The sequence below is a fragment of the Rhinopithecus roxellana genome, chromosome 1 (assembly GCF_007565055.1).
Source record: "Rhinopithecus roxellana isolate Shanxi Qingling chromosome 1, ASM756505v1, whole genome shotgun sequence".
NCBI classification, from domain to species: domain Eukaryota; kingdom Metazoa; phylum Chordata; class Mammalia; order Primates; family Cercopithecidae; genus Rhinopithecus; species Rhinopithecus roxellana.
This window is the reverse complement of record NC_044549.1, coordinates 80,747,696-80,768,335: the sequence shown is the minus strand read 5'-3', so window position 1 is coordinate 80,768,335 and position 20,640 is coordinate 80,747,696. Positions and strand designations below refer to the sequence as shown.

The window sequence follows — 20,640 nt, the reverse complement described above, 5'->3', positions numbered from 1 at the left end:
TCACCATTTTGTAGGTGAGGGAACTGAGGCTTGCAAAGATCAAGTAGTGAGCAGTGGGCCTAGGATTTGACCAGGCAGGCTGGTTTCAGAGGTGCATTTTTAACTGCTGACTCCCTTTAAGCAATTTCTCATGACCATAATAGCTTTAAGCATCATCTTCCTGGGAAGCTTTCTTCTCTTCTTCTCTTGCCCTATTTCCAAGCCCAAATGCTGGAAATTATCTACCACAGCTTGTAAATAAGCTGTGCTAGTTATTCAAAATGGAAAGTTTTCTTGAAATGATAAACTTGTTTCCCTAAAAAAAAAGCTTCTTTGCTCATTAAGAGTAAAGAAAAAAAGGAGGCTAATTCTGACTTTTTAATAAATTAAGAGTTTATGAAGAAAAGCAATATCCTGTGCTTTATTACTTTTTATCTTGTCTAAATATCCTAACTTTACACACAAATGATATTTATACACTGTCTAAGGTCCTACTCCAGTTCAGAGGAGAAGGAGATCTAATTTTAGTTTTTATATTATTGTATTACCTTTCAAAAAGTGTCTTAAACTTTTTATTAATGAGGTAAGGCTAAGTTCTGGTTTTGATTATTTGCAAAAGTTGAAGACATTTTAATTGCCTGGGGCCCTTCCTGCTGTAGTCATTTGCCTATTTGCTTTCCTTTTCATTGTGATTCCTGGGTTTGCAGAATGACAGTCCTCAACAGGTCTAAGAAAGTTTTCAGTTAAAATACTTTGCATTGGGCATGCACTCTCAAATTAGCCACAGTTCCCCTACATTCTGCATGTGCCTATTTGCCGTGTGTGTGTTACCTGCCTGGCGCTGAAGCCACTTCAGTTTGCCCTGCTCCCCTTTCCCTGCCCTCCCCGGTCCACACAGCCCTATTTTTTCCCTCTGAAAATGGATATTATGGTATTATGTTCTGTGTTGGATTCCTCATAAACCCTTTTAGTCCTTATCACATGCACTTAATTATCATATTTGTGCAGTTTTGATACTTATCTATACAATCATTAATAAACCCAGTTTTTCAGATAGCAAAACATTTTTAGTTAGATAGCTTTACAAAATTGCATAGAAAATAAGTGGAAGAATTGGAAAATATGGAAAGAATCTGCTTCAGCGTCCTCCTGATCCACAGACGGCATCATCATATGTAATTACACACACAGACACACACACACACACACACACACACAGAGGCATTGGGGTGCTTGGCTTCTGAGCCCCTGCTCGGAGCATGGACGGATCTCTAAACATTGCAGGCCTCAGTTTCTTCTTCTGTAGACATGGAATCATAATACTGCACAGGTGACTGGAAATTGCAGAGAGATTGAGCATGTATCCTGATATCCATCATCCTTTAAGTCTCAAGTTGAACGATATTTCTCTGACCCCAAAGACTAGATACGAAGCTCCTGTTAAACACATTTAGAACCTTTCGGACTGTTCCTTCATAACTCTTATCACAGCTATAATCATATAGTTGTTTATAAATTACTTACTTTAACATCCATCTGCCCCGTTAGACTGTGAGCTCTTTGAAGGAGGTGACTGTGTCCGCCTTACTCCCTGCCTTACACAGTACTAGGGCAATACATGCCCGACTAACTGCCTGGTCACTGCTCAAAGTGAGGCTAAAGCAAGAAATAAATGACTGTGAACAGACTTGGTAAACTGTTAAATACTGTTCATGATGGAAGGTGTTAATAGCATATTTACTAGGTATTAATAACATATTACTCCCTACTGGGCACAGCATTTAACATGTTACATGCATTTATTCATGTGCTATAACAAAAATACCATGACTTCAGTACTATGATTATCCCAATCTTATGGATGAAGAGGTGAGGCTTAGAAAGGTAAGTACCTTGTCTAAAATAATACTGCTGTACAAGATCAGCCTTTTTTGTGTTTGTTATGTTCTTAATAACAATACACATATACTGCAATGAAAAGTAGTCCAATTCAAAGTCTGGACTTTTGGTACCAGCTTTAATTCTGATTTGATTGTTAGGTAATAGATATAAGTCTTGAGCATGACCCCTCAGTGATTAGAGATGAAAATTCAGCAGGTTTTTCTGGTTAAGCTTTGAAAACCGTGCAAATTTAAATGACTATAATAATTAGAACATTGTATCTTGAGACAAAAATGAATGTTTATTTTTCTAAAAGACAATTAGAGAGTAGACCCTCAGGTTTTACAATCTAACTACAAAGGCATGTACCCCTCAGTAAAATCGGAAAATAATTAGTGGTAACATCACTGACCTACACCAAGTTCATTTTCCGCAAACTCAAGGAAATGAAATGCCTAGAGCATGACTTTAATCTAATCTTGATTTTTAACCTTATATTATGCATATTGATATCAGCTCTTAAAAGAGTTCCTTTTAGAATTCAAAAGCACGCGTTTCTGCTTGTAGTTTTCTTTTATTAAGATTTTTCTCATTATGGAAACTTTGTCTCTTCTACTTTTTATTTTAGAAACCAAAGTTCTGAATTACTTTTCTTAGTAGGTGTTAATTAGGACCCGATTATGGTAGATGCATAGCACCATACATGTTTATAGAGATAATTGTGACAATTAATATGATTATACACAGATTTATTAAACTGAAGCAGGATTTAAGAATTGGTGTGTTCATTATAATAACAAGTTTAACGACGTCTATTAAAGAGATGCTAAATAGTGGAATATTGGTATACTTTGTTTTGTGAAAAATAAAGTGTACCAAATGTGCAAAATTTTAAAAAATAAACGTTAATTTAAATATACTATGGTAGATTCCTCTTTAAAGAAATTCTATGGTAGACAGGATTATTAAATATAGAATGTCTGTTTTCTCTGATTTGGGAATGATAGCATATCAGGTGTGGGTGTATCTTTAATAGACACTGGGTGTCCACTACTAAGCAAGAGATTCCTCTAAGAAATTTGAAGTATTTAGTTTTAATTTTGTTAATAACTATGAACTGGTTAATATGTTCATTTTGTCAAATTTTAGTTGGAACTGTGTCAGTATGATTTCTAAAATACTCCCTTCCCACAAAAGTTACTTTTAATTATTAATTTTCCATAATTTGGTGAGATTTATCCATTATCTACAATAGGCTAAGCTGGGTTCAGCTGATGAAGGTACATACTGTGCCAAATTAATGGTCTTTCTACAAAAGAACTTACACTGATTGAGGGGAAACTTGCTTATAGCTAAAGAATATGAAAAAACATCAGGAAATTGTTCTCGTAAAATATTTGAACAGAAAGATGGCCCTGAGCTGAACATTGAACTCCCAGGATTGGAAGAGGGAAGAAAGGCCGCGTGCTGGTACAGAACTCCCTCCCAGGCCCACACCATGTCCCATAGAGCCCTTCATTACTCTCCACAGCCATTTTTCTCTAAGAAAATCAACGTTTGAGAACCAAATGAATAGTCTAGAATTTGTTCTACTCAGTCACAAAAGGCACAAATATTGACTGTAATAGATTTTTCCAATTGATCTGGAATGTGAGTGTCATTTCTTCCTATTGTGAGAGACTGTTTTGTTGACTCCAGTTGAATATAAATGGCTGGTTAAAAAGTTACATATGCACACATAGCCAAGTCTATTTGGTCACTAGGAAATTTCATGTGTAATCCAAATAGCATCTGATTGCAGTGCCATAACACTGCTACTGTTGAGAGCATCATCATTTATGAGAACATCAATGTTTTGTTCATTGTTATCCCTTCTCTCTCATCCCTCACATCCTGGAGTTGCCCAGACCTGCCCAGACTTCCTTTTTGATGCACACATAAAACCCCCAGGTAGATTTCTCTTAAAATGAACTTCAAACCATAGTTAGACATATTTGAGTCATTTAATCCAACTTCCCTTCTGACTCATTTCATTTAATGAATCATTCATTTTGCTCAGCAAGGAACTATTATACGCCTATTCTGTGTCAAGCTCTGGGCTAGGTGCTGGCAGTTCAGGGTGACAAAAGCAGGCCACTGAGTTTATATCTACTGAAGCACACATTAATTAGAGAATCCCATGGACATGTGTAAAAGTTCAATTCTGACAAGTTCTATGAGGGAAAATTTATGAAAGAGCCTATATTGGAGGAACTTACCCTAATCAGAAAGGTCTGCAAAGACTTGTCTGAGGAAATGGTATGTGAGCTGAGGTATAAAGGCCAAGAGGGAAAGGAAAAGCCTTCTCGCTATGAACAGCATACACAAACACTCTGGTAGGCAGGAAGAACTGAGAAGGCCCGTCTACCAAGAGAGCAAAAAATGAGAGGTGTAAGATAGACATGTCAGAACATGCAGGGTTTTGCGGGCAATGTTAAGAGCCTTCGTCTTACTCCTGAGAGCAGCAGGGAAGCCATTGAAGAACTTTAAGTGAAGGAAAGGAAATGACTCAATTAGATTTATGTTTGTATAAAACCTCTCTGGCTGCATTTTGGAAGAGGGATGGCATGGGGCACGAGAGTGGACACAGTAAGTCACGTGAGAGGCTTTGTCATCATCCAGGAGGAGGAGGATGGTTTGCTTGGATGTCAGTGCTGGTGGAGGAGATGGAAGGGAGTGGACATGGATTGGATATGGAGAGATCAGGGGAAGGTGTCAAGCATGACACCTAGGTTCTGACTTTTCAAACCAAATGGATTGTGGTACCATTCATTAGACCATGTTTCCAGTTTGAAGTGCCTTTCAGACACTGAAGAGGAGCTGGTAAAGAAGCTACTGGATATAAGGAGTGGAGCTCAGAAGAGAGGACGAGGCTAAGAGATATAAATTAGGGAGTCACCTGATATCTGAATCTGCCTTACAGCATCCAGAATAGCTATCCAGACTTCCTTTAAGTCTCAAGTTGAACGATATTTCTCTGACCCCAAAGACTAGATACAAAGCTCCTGTTAAACACACTTAGAACCTTTCGGACAGTTCCTTCATAACTCTTATCACATCTATAATCATATAGTTGTTTATAAATTGCTTGCTTTAACATCCATCTGCCCCGTTAGACTGCCTGCCTGACAGCATCCAGAATAGCTATCCAGACTTCTGCTTCAACACCTACCTGACAACATCTAGAACAGCTATCCAGACTTCTGCTTCAACACCTGCCTAAATGCATCCAGAATAGCTAGCTAGACTTCTACTTGCGCACCTGCCTGACAGCATCCAGCGTAACTATCCAGACTTCTGCTTGAACACCTGCTTGAAAACATCCAGAACAGCTATCCAGACTTCTGCTTGAACATCTGCCTGACAGAATCCAGAACAGCTATCCAGACTTCTGCTTGAACACCTGCCTGACAGCATCTGGCACAGCTATCCAGACTTCTGCTTGAGCACCTACCTGACAGCATCCAGAGTAGCTATCCAGACTTCTTCTTGAGCACCTGCCTGACAGCATCCCGTACAGCTATCCGGACTTCTGCTCGTACACCTGCCTGACAGCATCTAGCATAGCTATCCAGACTTCCATTTGAGCACCCACTTTACGCCATTCAGCATAACTATCCAGACTTCTGCTTGAGCACCTGCCTTACACATCCAGAATAGCTATCCAGAATTCTGCTCAAATGCCTTCAAAATGACAGAAAATTTATCACCTCAACAACCAGACATGTTTAGAGAAAGATGACCCTTGTGTTGGACTAAAAGTTTCCCGGAGTAAATTCTTCTCATTAGTTCTGATTCTGCCCTTTCGACAAATGGAATTTCTCTCCTACCTAATAGGGCTTCCAGAATTTCAAGAAAAATAACATGGTTTATACTTCCTCACCACTTCAACATCTACCTCATGTCTCCTGTTCAGCAAAAATTGTTTCAGTTCACTTCAGCGATCTAGCCCCTGCCTGTATCTTCAGATTTATCTATTACAAACACAAAAACAGACCCAAAACAGACCCATGCATACACACACTACTTCCACTCAGACCTAAATATCTAGATCTTGCTGAGTATAGTATATTTTCACAAACCCATGTGTCTTTTTTTTTTTTTTTTTTTTTTTTTTTTTTTTTTTTTTTTTTTTTTTTGAGACGGAGTCTCGCTCTGTCGCCCAGGCTGGAGTGCAGTGGCCGGATCTCAGCTCACTGCAAGCTCCGCCTCCCGGGTTCCCGCCATTCTCCTGGCTCAGCCTCCGGAGTAGCTGGGACTACAGGCGCCCGCCACGGTGCCCGGCTAGTTTTTTGTATTTTTTTTTAGTAGAGACGGGGTTTCACCGTATTAGCCAGGATGGTCTCGATCTCCTGACCTCGTGATCCGCCCGTCTCGGCCTCCCAAAGTGCTGGGATTACAGGCTTGAGCCACCGCGCCCGGCCATCCATGTGTCTTTTTTTAACACTGATGCATAGGAGTGGTTTTTAATCCCCCCACATGTAAAATTATAGCTGTATAGCAGAGGCTAATGAGACCAACTAGCTAGCTAGAGGAATTTTTGCAGGGAGTAGGTCAGACAGGACGTGTCCAGTAGCTTATATATGTCCAGGACTGGTGGGCAAATGTGGACTTACTTGGGACCATCATTGTAATGTTCAAGTTGGTCCTGTCTTACAGGTGGGTCACAGCAGAAAGCTTTCTAGGTAATGGGCAGTGTTTTGAGTTAAAGGCCATCACCCTCACCTGCCCTGTTAGTCAGAGGAGGCTAATTGCAGTCACAAAGAACCCCTCAGTTGTAGTCCAATCAGGAGTTCCTTGGGAAGCCTTTTATGTGGTCATTCAGGGACCTGCATTTAGTGGCTTCCCTGGAGCCCTTAAAGTCCTCTACAAGATCTTCTGCATCTTGTCAGGAGGCAAGGGAATAGAGCGCATGGGGGATTCTACTGGGAGTTTTGGGGGCCAGGAAATGGCTGAAACTTCTCACAGTTCATTAGCCCAGAATTCAGTCCCATGGGGCCAGGTGCGGTGGCTCACGCCTGTAATCCCACCACTTTGGGAAGCCAAGGCAGGTGGATCACTTGAGGTCAAGAGTTCGAGACCAGCCTGGCCAACAGGGTGAAACCCCATCCTACTAAAAATATAAAAATTAGCTGGGCATGGTGGCATGTCCCTGTAGTCCCAGCTACTCAGGAGGCTGAGGCATGAGAATCGCTTGAACCCAGGAGGTGGCGGTTGCAGTGAGCCAAGAACATACCACTGCACTCCAGCCTGTGTGACAGAGCAAGACTCTGTCTCAAAAACAAAACAAAAAAAAAATTGGAATTCAGTCATGCGGCCCATATAACTGCAGGGAATGCTCAGAAACGTAATTTAGCTGTGTGTGCAGAAAGGAAAGCAGCAGGATTTGGTGAGCACACCTGCCCTATCCTGAAGGTGACACTGTTTTGCTCTCTTTCTCCCTAAAACCTTCAGGGATTCCTTGTTGCCTACCAAATTTAGAATAGGCTTTTCACGTTTTAAGGCTATTTTCAGTATGACCCTAGCCTCTCCTTCCAGCTAAACCAGCCACTTCCTGACTCCCATGTACACCCTGCCCTTCCCTTCTTCCATGCCTTTACTCTGGTACTTTCTTCTGCCTAGGGCATCCTACATCTCTTATTCTTGAAATTGTATCTGTCATTCAGGGTCCATGAAGAGGTCACGTATTCTTCATTCCCACTGGTCTGCCTTACGTTGGTGACCTGTGTACTGGTCTCATCCCCCTCTCCAGTCTCCATTTTGTGTCACGGACAGCCTCTAGGAAATGCCTGAGAGAGTACTCAATTAAATATTTGTTAGGTTGAGTTGAATAATTTTATTTAAATTATTTCCTTAAAGAGAAAATAAGATGTATTTTTAAGTAGCTTTTCCCTTTTTTTTTTTTTTTAAGAAAAACTTTTTGGTAGTGGTTCTAAAATGATGGTGAGTATAAAAATTACTTGGGGGAACTTATTAAAAGTACTGTGATACCGCCAAGATTCTAATTCTATACATCTTGTATCTCTGATGTTGGGCCCTAGTATCTGTGCGGGGGGGATTTGGATCCTATGGCACCTGGACTGGATTTTCAGAAAGATTGCAGTGTGATGTTTGTCATTACACCCATTAATGGACTGTTATTACCTTCTTTTAACAAAACAGATCAGTTCATTAACAGAGGAACAGGTAGTACACGGAACAGTAAAAATCAAGATGTTTGTCATATCGCCTTTGGATCCAAAGTTCTTGGGCCACCTCCACTCTCTGGCAGAAGGAGTAACATGAGGATATCCAGCGAGGTAGGAGCAAGGTTTGGAGAGCTTATCTAAGCGCAAGTGACCTGGTAAGGGAAGAGTGTCTTTCCTTTGTAGAGGGAGGGAGGGAGAGACAGATAGACAGACAGACACTACATGCCAAAAGCAGAAGGTTTGAATAAATTTGGAACAGAAATTCTGGATTTTAAAAGACTTCAAAGTGTTTCCTTTTTGTCATGTCAACATAATTAACATTTTCGAGTATTCTTTTCATTAAATATGTTCCCAAAATTTAAAGGCAAATATAAGTGAGCACATTTTGCCGTCTCTTTCAGAGGAGTTGGATCATAACCAGACACCTTACGATGAACAGATTCTCAAATGTTAGGTTTTTTATTTTTAATTTCCTCCAAATTTCTGACATACGCAGTGATTTTTAATTTGACTTCTACCTACTGAAGATGGAGTGTAGCAAATAGGCAAATTTTAATTTATGTGTCTAGGAGACTTGCATGTCTTCTATTTTATCTCATTATTTTCCTCCTTCCATTCCTAATTTCCTATAATAATTTCCCTTTCCCTCACATCTTAACCTCTTTTCCTCTAGTTTTTTTCTCACTCTTCATTGGTCCAAATATTATGTTTTCTATATAGCTTCTACAGAAAAGAAATGTAGTTGCTGTATTTTAAAATTAGCAGATTAATTCCTTATCTTTACAGACAGTGAGATCCATTGGGTCCAAAAATAACCGATCATGCCAGCCGTCCACTGTAGAGAAGCGTGTTAATGGTACAGAAATGTCAGCCTTGCTGATACCTGAGTCTGAGGAGCAAGGAAATAAAGAAAATATTCACCACATAAAGCAGACTGTACCTGTTCATGGTAAGAAAGAATCATGCATAAAGATTGATAGCTAGTGAAAATAGTGAGAAATGTTCTTGTTAAGATAAATCAGCAGTTATATTCAAGTCTAGATCTTAAGTCTAGAGAATTGTCATTTAACAATGAAAAGGGTGGTGGATTTTGAAATATATTTGAAATTCTTATATTAGGTTCTGAAATATCATTCTGTTTTCTCCATTATTTCAAATTGCTATAATATCCTGTGTTTTATTTTATGATAACTGATGCAGAAATAAAACAGCATTCCATTATCACTATATTTTGGAAATGCCATGTGCATTTTAAGTGTTCTTAGCTTGGTATTATCTTTTAATTAATCTCTTCCATTTGTAAGGTACTCTTTCTTTTCTCTCACTAATAAAACAAAAATAAAATAAACCCTGTAAGTGAAAAAGGACTTTTGTCCCATTTTACAGAGATTTAAAGTCAAGCAAAGAGGTAAAGTGATTTGCAGTTTGTAACCTTTAAAAGAATTTAGACTAGAACCCAAGACTTAGAATTCCCTGTCACTTTTTCTACCCTTACTGATCTGACTTTAGTGAGAGTTGAAAAGGGAGGACATTTAAGTTCATTTTATATTATTTACAAATTAACGATCACTGTCACAGAAAATTTCCCTCGTGGAGTATGAAACTGAGATAAGAAAATGGATAAATAGATATCCAGTCCTAGCTGCCTGTCAGTGAGTCAGTCCTTGATCAAGTTTCTTAAACGCTGTGAACCTCAGTTTTCTCCTCTGTAAAATGGGAATGGCATTACTACTGGCACTAATACTAATAATAAATAACAGGTGCCTCAAAGGGTCATTGTGAGGATTCAGGGGAAAAACCAGTTAAGTGCATAATATTGCACCAAGAAATTAAGCATTCAGGAAATATTAAATGCTGCTATGATGATTATTATTGCAAAATTAAATAATGCTTAAAAATTCTTCTTCAGCTTACCTCAGTTCTCCAGAGCTCTTTTGGAAGCTGCTCTCTAAGCTCTTGTTGAAAGTATAGTTATCTACGCTTCCTCTTTTAAAGGAAGAAGTAATTTTTCTGTGTTGGCTGTCAATTTCATTTTTTAATGTTTTTAAATACACCATGTTGTATGATTAACATTAGTCAAATTACTTTAGACCTCTATAAGGTTGTATTACCTGAATAAAGTGTACCGGTAATTTTGAAAGCCTCATTAGATCCCCATATTGGAATAGGAATAAATGCCTATGTTCTATGAAGTTGTATTTTTGATGTATCTTCACATTATGTCAAAATTATACATGAATATTCTCATTATAGCAATAATTATATTTACTGAGTTACTTCAAGCCATATAGCACTTTCTGTTCTGGCTTTTGTTCTTTGATATGAAAATGTAGCAGCCAATCTACATATTATGCATCCACATCCCCCTCAAGAACCATCAGCAGATAAGAATAATAACAGAAGAAGATTACGGTTAAAAAGTACCAGCAGAGAAAGGACAGAGACACCCAGCGGTATGGCACTATTTCAATCCTATCTTATATCTGTGTATTATTCAGGGCAATGGAATCTCTCTCTGCAGGTTGTAAATTTCAAAGAATTATGAGCCAATCCATTTAAAATATAAATGTCTGTTCTACAAGGATTATGGAAATCAAATTTTCTGCAAAAGAATTGCTCTAGAGCCCTAATGGAGATTTGCTGGATTAAATAGACGGTACCACAGAAATAAAGGAATTCCTATTTTTACTCTCAAAGACTGAATAAACTTAAATTATTGTTTTTGAAAAAAAATGGCCCAAATGTGATACAAGTTCCCACTAGCAGACTTTACTAAAATGGAACTTTATTATAATTTTTATGTTTCATTTGTGTCTTTTTAAATTGGGCTCTTTTCAGATTGTTGTTTATATTTGCTGTCTCTCCCTTTGGATTCTTCACCATATGTTAAAAGTTAAACTCTTTGCAACTGGTAAAGCATTAGACAAATATGTGGCCATTATAGTTATTCCCTTAAATATTGGATTTGAGGCATGTATATATAGATTAGTATACACATATATCAGTCTATCCTGAATCCCACCCAGTGTATCATGTACACATCTGTTAGCATAATTTCTCAAAAATGTAAGATTCCGGGGTTGGCTGAAATTTAGCCTGCTAGGTTTCATGCTTTTTATAAAAGAGTAGATAGAAAAATTAATTTTGCAATAATGACTTTAGATCTATTTTCTTAACATGCTGATAAAGAAAGCTTAGCCAAAAAGAGTCCCATTTAGTAAGAATTGTAATTTAAAGAAAACTCACTTCATTTCTTGTGGAACCCAAGGAAAATAATATAAGATCCTTTAAACATTTTATGGGTTTTGGCATTCTTTTTATCACATATTGTAAAACTTAAATCTAAAATATCCCTGTAAAAGTATCAAAGAATTTTAAGGTGAACCTCTATAAAAATGCAACTTAAAACAGTCTACTGAGAAAAAAAAAACTGCATGTAATTCATATTGTTACCTCTAATTTGCTTTTAAATGATCAAAAAGTAAAGTATACCAAAGTAAACCATTCTTCTGAAATTACTTTTTATAAATTTCAAAAAAAGTAATAGATGGAAAATATTTATCTCAATAAAGGCAACTCTTCAGGAAATAATAGGAATGAAGATAAAGCAGCAACTGTCCTCACCACTGTGTCCCAACAAGAAGCAGAGCTGTTGAACTCCAGCACTCTAGGACCCCAGTCTCCTGATCAATCAGGTTAGCATCTTTATTACACCATATCTGTTAATAATGAATAAAATGTAAATATGGCAAGTATTTCAAATCCCGTCATTTTGAAAAGTGGTGATGCAGCCAGTTTGCTAAAATGTGTAAGTTTGTGTAAATCTCCTTATTTAACCTCAATTTTATGTCAAACTTTAATGGATGAAAGAGTATTTTTTTATTTTCAAGTTTTAATGCATTGGTCATCCTGTTCAGAATGAAAGTTTAAAACTGATGTTTTCCCATGACACTCACCCTCCCCAAAGATGATCAATTGTTGCATTTCTCCAGTCCTCTTTATAATGGAGATGGTTTGAGCTGAGAGCATTGAGCCCATCAACATATCTTGCCTAGCAGGTGTGTGCTACTTTTACAAAGGCAAATTGTTTTTGAGCAAGGGAAAAAAGAAAATAAATGAAAATTGTTTGTAGTTTGTCAGTCTTATTTATGCAATGTTGAAACCTTCATTAAAATGTTAGGTGCAATTAGTGTCTCTAGCATAAATCTGACTATGTGGAAAAACTAATTAGATGTTTAGGTGATCATTCTTGCATTTATCTTGTTTGCTGCAATATTGTGATTACACAGTAATTTACATATTTTTCTAAGAAAACACACCAAATTATTCATTACAATTGATATGGAAATACTTGAGGTAAAACTGCAAATTCCATAAAAAGCATGTGGCAGTGAGATAATTAGAGTTAGTTTGGTATAAAACACTCCTTTTACTTTGACTTTTTGACAGTTGATAACATGTTTGGCAATAGGTCATACAAATTGTTTAAGTGTATAATGAAGATACTTGGTATCTTTTCCTCTGTTTCCTTCACATATCCCTATACATAATGCAACCTATTGACTTTTGTAACCTTTTTCAGCATTTGTAAAGCACCTAATTTGCTTACAAAGCACCTGCCATGTACCCAGCACCATGCAAAAGGGTTTGCTGTCCAAAATAGGGAAGCCCAGTGAATTCGTTCAGTTCACTGGCCCAAAGCTACAGTGACTCAGGACCATATGCCCCTGCAGCCCTCTGTGAAGGTGGTCAGAAGAACTAAACTCAGCCTGCCATTGGCCATATGCCTACAGACTCATGTCCCTCAATATATGAAAGCTTTGTCCCTAGTAGATTTTCTCTAAGAAGTATACATTGATCACCCTTTTTACAGGCAAGTTATGTTATGTAATGGTAGCTGTAAGTTAACAAACAGATAAAGGCAATTGTGTTTTATATGTACCATCAAAGTTATTTTTATTAAAGATTTTTGTGGGTTCTTTTGCTTTTGCTTTTGCATTGTAGGCTTTAGAGTTGCAAATCTTAGATCTCTCTTGGTTACTTTTATTGTGATCATAAATATAATACGATTCAAGAATCAGGGGTAAAATTACCATGTCTACATTGTGATTCTGCAAGATTTTACCAATGAAATAAGCTGAAAAAAAAAAAAAAAAAAAAGCAAATTTCAAGAAAAATAGACAGCATTGAGAACATGCTCAACTTTTTCCTACTGTCAATCCAAAGAAGAAAGCATGCTTTCAATGATATCATTATAAAGATCTGTCCTTTTCAATTCATCAGGATCATAGAGCTATAAACTCTATCTCAGTGTGGTAAAAAAGATTGTAGTCTTTAAAAGTTTTTGATAAAATATATATTTCCCTGTAGTGTACAGTATTTTAAAGAAAACAATAATGTGCTAAAAGGTTTTTATATCAAAACATTATCTCTTATAAACTTAAACATAAAGGCCTTTTTCACCCAGCAGAATCCACTGCTCGGATTAGCAAATATTTCTGTGAATTTACTATTACTTGAAAAGTCTACTTGGTTTAGTCTGTGAATTGTCCTGTTTGAATCAGTAGAATAGAGAGGAAATGACTGCCAACCTTGTCATGGTTTCCTCTCCTCCATGATTTGTAATCTGAATAAAGACCAGATTTTTTTTAAAGAAGCTGGTTAAGTCCTCTGTCCTCCTGCAGTTAAAAGGAGATATTAGTAACTCGATCCCTTAAATTTGGAAGACTTTTCCCCTCTGGAATGTCAAATTAATAAGGTTGTCTTATAAAGAACTTGCTGCAAGACAGGTGATAATTATTTCAGACTTACAAATTTCCTGGTCAGTGTTTCAACTCAAATGGAGAGGAAATGCAAATGAGTTGCCTGTAGCTATAGGCACTGATGTATGGGTTGAATGTTTAGCAGGTTACAAGATGGTCAATAAATTGCCTTCCTTGGCTTTTGCATTATTTGGTAAATCTGTTTCAACAACAAGAAATTTTAGCCTAACTACCTGCCTAAAATAACACTTTTGGCCGGGCGCGGTGGCTCATGCCTGTAATCCCAGCACTTTGGGAGGCCAAGGCAGGCAGGTCACGAGGTCAGGAGTTCGAGACCAGCCTGACCAACATAGTGAAACCCCATCTCTACTAAAAATACAAAAATTAGCCTGGCATGATGGCGTGCACCTGTAATCTCACCTACTCAGGAGGCTGAGGCAGGAGAATCACTTGAACCCGGGACGTGGAGGTTGCAATGAGCTGAGATCGCACAACTGTACTGCAGCCTGAGTGACAGAGCAAGACTCCGTCTCAAAAACAAAAAATAAAAATAAATACATAAAAAAATAACACTTTTATGGAGCGCTGCTCTAATTTTTGTCATCTTTTCCAACTGTCAGATGAGTGGATCTTTCCTGAAAATGCTGATCACATTTCATATCTGGCATCCAGCAGACAGTCTCTACTTATGGATGATGACTCCTGCCACCCGTCACATCTGTGGCTGGAAGCCAGCAAGGAGAGCGAACATGACCAGCAGGCAGAGGAATCCCAGAGTGTTCCAAAGGACATTTTCACTTTTTCATCAAGACCACGATCAGCACCTCATGGAAAGATTCAGACTATGTCCCCAGAGGAGCTCTCATTTATTTCGGATCTAAAAGAGGGTAACAGTGTGACAAGCAGAGACACCCAATCAGAGGATGATTTTTACGGCGGCGACAGCAGTGAAGAGGTACACTGCTTGATAAGTGAAGTAGTCTTGAAGCACAGTTGTTTCCTTAGCTCCAATAAGCACTAAAACAAGTTGAAATGAAAGAGAGAAAATCAACTGCTATTTATAAAAATGCAACAGATTGCCATGTCAGTCAACAGTTGCATCAGATTGTTATGGTAACTTTAAACTACTGTCTTTTTTTTTTTTTAATTAACAGTCAGCCAATTTCATTTTTAATTATAGAAACCAGTTTTGGGTTTCTTTCTGTTTTTTCATTTTAATCTTTGAATCACAGAATGAGAAATGATATGCAGTTTAGTGCTATGATAGCAAGACCAGTAAAACACTGAGAACATACTGTTCTAGATCTCTGGGGAAATTGTGTTGCAGTTGCTAAGCATTCTAAATTGATGGTTTTCTGGCTTCCTTACTCCCCTGCCATCTTTTCACCTTAGACCTATTAGGACTCATTATTTTCCATATGGTCCCAGAATTTGAAGAGTTGCGCCAATTCAAGTTTAGATAATGAATCATGGATTAGTGCTGGGACTTGCCTTACAGGAGGTTTTCTGTTTGCAATTATTTAGAATACAAATATATCCTATAAATTAGTAAATTCATAAAAAGTTTTAAAATGTATCAAATCAAACTGAATATAGTTTGGAAATACTTGTTTAAAACCTAATTCATTGATAACTTTTTCCCCATATGAAGTGCATTTATTCGTGGAATTCAGTGTTATTTTTAATGATGGTCATTCATACTTTCTGGAAAAATTTATTCTAAAAGCAGAATACAATCAACTTTAGGGTTAGTGAAAATGTACAAAGCTTTTCTATATAGAAATTGTAGAAATAACTAGAAAACATTTTTATATGTGCCCACAAAATATTTTTATAACCGTAACTGATTAAGAATCCTTTTTGGACAGTGAGGCACCGATTAAGTCCATAGCACCAAACTTCGGAGGCAGTTGAGAATATAATGGGATTGTTTAAGCAGTAATTATGGTAATTTTCAACTTTTAATGAGTTTGTCCAGCAAAGTGCATAGAGGATCCTCTTTTCACAATATTCTTACTTCTGAGTGTGATGAAACAATTAGTCATACCAAACATAACCTACTGCAAATCCTTTTATACATAAATAGTACATTTGATGCTAGCATTTTAAGTGTTGCTGCTGGACACATTTGTTCCTTTCACCTTTAATAATGTGAAGTTATAAAAACATGGACGGCCGGGCGCGGTGGCTCAAGCCTGTAATCCCAGCACTTTGGGAGGCCGAGACGGGCGGATCACGAGGTCAGGAGATCGAGACCATCCTGGCTAACACGGTGAAACCCCGTCTCTACTAAAAATACAAAAAATCTAGCCGGGCGAGGTGGCGGGCGCCTGTAGTCCCAGCTACTCGGGAGGCTGAGGCAGGAGAATGGCGTAAACCCGGGAGGCGGAGCTTGCAGTGAGCTGAGATCCGGCCACTGCACTCCAGCCCGGGCGACAGAGCGAGACTCCGCCTCAAAAAAAAAAAAAAAAAAAACATGGACATTTGTCTTCACCACCTAATAGTGTCCTCATCCCAGCTGATAATCCTTCCATGGTCTAACTTGACTAATTAATTCAGTTCATTTTATGAATAGAATAGGCTCATCCCCTTCCCACATGCACAGCACCATCTTTCTTACTAACTCAAAAGCATTACTGTAATAGTGGACATTTCATGGCAGGTGGGAAATGGTAGTTCTCTGGAAAACTATGAGGGAAGTATTATGGGTAACCTACCCTTTTAATACACCACATGAAGGACTTACCTCTTCTATCTATAGGAAGGCTAAGCCTTTAGAAGAAACAGTAGAGCTTCATGGGGAAATGAAGAATACCAGCTCTGAATATTTTAATTTGATATCACTTAATGCTTTCTTTTGCTGTAACTACTCTGCCTCTGACATCCTTCAACATTCATTATGCAGATGTGTATTTATTACCAGCTACATAAAATTGAAAACAAATTTATCATGCATTACCCAAGCTTTCACTGGCAGGGCTGTCTGGTCACCCCTATGCCATGCCCACCAAGGTGACCAGTAGCATATGGCTAGAGTCTGTGGTGAGACCATCTCATTGCCAACACTGGCACTCGCCAGCCTTCAGTCAAAGCCTACTAAGAGTGGCAGCTGGAGAGAGGGGAGATGCTTGCCACATTATCAAGCTTTGGGGTTTGCTGGTGCAGAGACTAACAAGATACAAGCTAAGATACAAAAATAGGACCAACAAAAATGCTAGGCTATATTTAAACAAGTTTTAGCATGTGTAATGATACCTTCTTAACAAAATTGGGTTTTTCCTTCTTTTGTACTTTTGGTAATTTCTTTTCCTGTAGGATAGCTTCTCCTATTTATTAATTGTATAAATCAATGGGAAATTAGGCTACATATTTACAATGTTTATTTACATATAGTCTTTGAAGAAAAATCAGTTTAGTTAATTAAGACATTCCTACTATTAATTGCATTATTTTTGAATGTTATATCCTTATCTTTGCATAATTATACTTCAGGAAAACAATGTCAGTTTGTAAATAACGGTGGACAAGTGAATAACAATTATATTATTATGCTTGAAGTTTATAACATGTAATTAAAAGACTTTATTTGATGTTAGGCCATTGAGGATTTTTAAAGGAAAATTAGGTGTATTCAGTAACATATAAACTAGACAAAATCAAATCATATTATTAGGATAGAAGACAAGTACACATACAATAGTAAAAGCTAATTAAAATTAGCTTTCAGCAATACATTTTCTTTGTAATTGAAGTTGCTAATCATTAATTCACATTTGAGATCTTAGTGTTGGAGCCTCAAAAGTATGAATTTTTTGCATATAACCTTACCTTACTCTTTGCTTTTTCATATATTTTATTCCAGGCAGCCATATATACTAATACTTCTGGTACTCAATTAATTTTGAAGTTCTTATTTGGAAAATGTACTTCAGAAACAATATTTCCTAGTGAGCTATAAAATCAAGACTACCACGTAAAATGAATTTTTTAGGAAAGCTATTAAAATAGAGTGCCTTTCATATTATTGCAACATCTGAAAGAAACAAAAGCATGCAACTGTTATTGTCTCTATTTTGTATTTTATGTTGTTATTCCCATCATGGCTTCTAGTGTATACACCTGGTTTTGCAGCTTGAAATCATTAGCCTTATATTAATATTTTATTATTCCCTTAATTCAAGTTTTCACCTAGAAATACTACCATTTTTTCCCCTGAATTCTGGTTGTGTATCACATATTGAAGCAGATGTTCGCAAGGCCAAGTAATTTGTCTTGTGTAACAGTCCAAATTGGAATATTTGGACCCCCGAAATTATTCATATTTGGACATGAATTATGTGGACTGACTACCTGTAGTGTTCAGATTAGCCAGAAGGCTTTTGTATCTTCTCTCTTCTAACGCTATGGAAGCCTGCAAAGCATACAGACAACAGATTAAAATGACCGTTTTCATCCACCCTCCCAATTTTCTTGTTGTCATTACTTTCAAGAGTTTTTTTTAGCAGTCAGTACTTAAGCTATTTCATTTTATATACTTTTTGTTACCAAATATTTCCGGATTATACTATAAAACACTCACCCCTACATGCTTGAGTAATGATTTTTTTTTTTTTTTCGAGATGGAGTGTCGCCCTGTAGCCAGGCTGGAGTGCAGTGGCGCAATCTCTGTTCATTGCAACCTCCAACTCCCTGGTTCAAGCATTTCTCCTGCTTCAGCCTCTTGAGTAGCTGGTATTACAGGCATGCACCACCACGCCTGCCTAATTTTTGTATTTTTCATAGAGACGGGGTTTCAGCATGTTGGCCAGGATGGTCTCGATCTCCTGACCTTGTGATCTGCCTGTCTCAGCCTCCCAACATGCTAGGATTACAGGCATGAGCCATCGCGTCTGGCCAAGTAATGATTTTTAATTGCTTTCTGACACACACTTATGTACACACGGTGGAAAGGAATATTTAGTCCACAGTGGTCGTCTTATATTTCTATGTAGTCTTTAGATACTTTTAAATTTTAGTTTATGTGTTCGGAAAAAATGAAAAGACTCTATTTTGAATATATTGCCTTGCATTTTTATTCCTATGTATTATGAATTAGAACATAACATACTCTGTATACCTACCAGGCAAATTAATACTTACTCTGTATGAGTAATCTTTTTAGGCTGTTCACATCTACATGGCATTGTTATTATCTGTTGAAGCTCTTCTCTGAAAAAGTCACAGGTCTCTTGGTCCTTGTGACTTCACTTTGCATTGTTACAGGCAGTTGAAGAAGGTTACAAAATGCTTGTATAAGTGGACCTAGTAGACATCTACAGAGCTCTCCACCCCAAATCAACAGAATATACGTTCTTCTCAGCACATCACACTTATTCCAAAATTGACCACATAGTTGGAAATAAAGCACTCCTCAGCAAATGTACAAGAACAGAAATTATAACAAACTGTCTCTCAGACCACACTGCAATCAAACTAGAACTCAGGACTAAGAAACTCAGTCAAAACCGCTCAGCTACATGGAAACTGAACAACCTGCTCCTGAATGACTACTGGGTACATAACAAAATGAAGGCAGAAATAAAGATGTTCTTTGAAACCAAAGAGAACAAAGATACAATATATCAGAATCTCTGGGACACATTTAAAGCAGTGTGTAGAGGGAAATTTATAGCACTAAATGCCCACAAGAGAAAGCTGGAAAGATCTAAAATTGACCCTCTAACATCACAATTAAAAGAACTAGAGAAGCAAGAGCAAACACATTCAAAAGCTAGCAGAAGGCAAGAAATAACTAAGATCAGAGCAGAACTGAAGGAGATAGAGACACAAAAAAACCCTCCAAAAAATCAATGAATCCAGGAGTTGGTTTTTTGAAAAGATCAACAAAATTGATAGACCACTAGCAAGACTAATAAGGAAGAAAAGAGAGAAGAATCAAATAGACGCAATAAAAAATGATAAAGGGGATATCACCACCGCTCCCACAGAAATACAAACTACCATCAGAGAATACTATAAACACCTGTACACAAATAAACTAGAAAATCTAGAAGATATGGATAATTTCCTGGACACTTACACTCTTCCAAGACTAAACCAGGAAGAAGTTGAATCCCTGAATAGACCAATAGCAGGCTCTGAAATTGAGGCAACAATCAATAGCCTACCAATCAAAAAAAGTCCAGGACCAGTTGGATTTACAGCTGAATTCTACCAGAGGTACAAGGAGGAGCTGTTACCATTCCTTCTGAAACTATTCCAACTAATAGAAAAAGAGGGAATCCTCCCTAACTCATTTTATGAGGCCAACATCATCCTGATACCAAAGCCTGGCAGACAGAACAAAAAAAGAGAATTTTACACCAATATTGCTCATGAACATCAATGCAAAAATCCTTACAAAATACTGGCAAGCCAAATCCAGCAGCACATCAAAAAGCTTATCCACCATGATCAAGTGGGTTTCATCCCTGGGATGCAAGGCTGGTTCAACATACACAAATCAATAAACGTAATCCAGCATATAAACAGAACCAAAGACAAAAACCACATGATTATCTCAATAGATGCAGAAAAGGCCTTTGACAAAATTCAACAGCCCTTCATACTAAAAACTCTCAATAAATTCGGTACTGATGGAACGTATCTCAAAATAATAAGAGCTATTTATGACAAACCCACAGCCAATATCATACTGAATGGGCAAAAACTGGAAGCATTCCCTTTGAAAACTGGCACAAGACAAGGATGCCTTCTCTCACCACTCCTATTCAACATAGTGTTGGAAGTTT

The 20,640-nt window shown here is 37.5% G+C and overlaps 1 protein-coding gene and 1 long non-coding RNA gene across 4 annotated transcripts in view; one reads left to right on the top strand and one right to left on the bottom strand.

Annotated features, from left to right (window-relative positions):
* The window catches only part of C1H3orf67 (chromosome 1 C3orf67 homolog), a 317,333-nt gene that overhangs the window by 191,938 nt on the left and 104,755 nt on the right, over positions 1 to 20,640 (top strand). For all 3 annotated transcript variants that reach the window (XM_030927040.1, XM_030927037.1, XM_030927031.1), the window contains 5 exons: positions 8,062 to 8,198; positions 8,874 to 9,036; positions 10,421 to 10,540; positions 11,660 to 11,782; positions 14,470 to 14,804. In XM_030927040.1, the coding sequence (XP_030782900.1) occupies positions 8,062 to 8,198; positions 8,874 to 9,036; positions 10,421 to 10,540; positions 11,660 to 11,782; positions 14,470 to 14,804 (878 nt within the window). The remainder of the gene's footprint in view (positions 1 to 8,061; positions 8,199 to 8,873; positions 9,037 to 10,420; positions 10,541 to 11,659; positions 11,783 to 14,469; positions 14,805 to 20,640) is intronic.
* The window catches only part of LOC115896436, a 223,519-nt gene that overhangs the window by 161,097 nt on the left and 41,782 nt on the right, over positions 1 to 20,640 (bottom strand). The window lies entirely within an intron of this gene.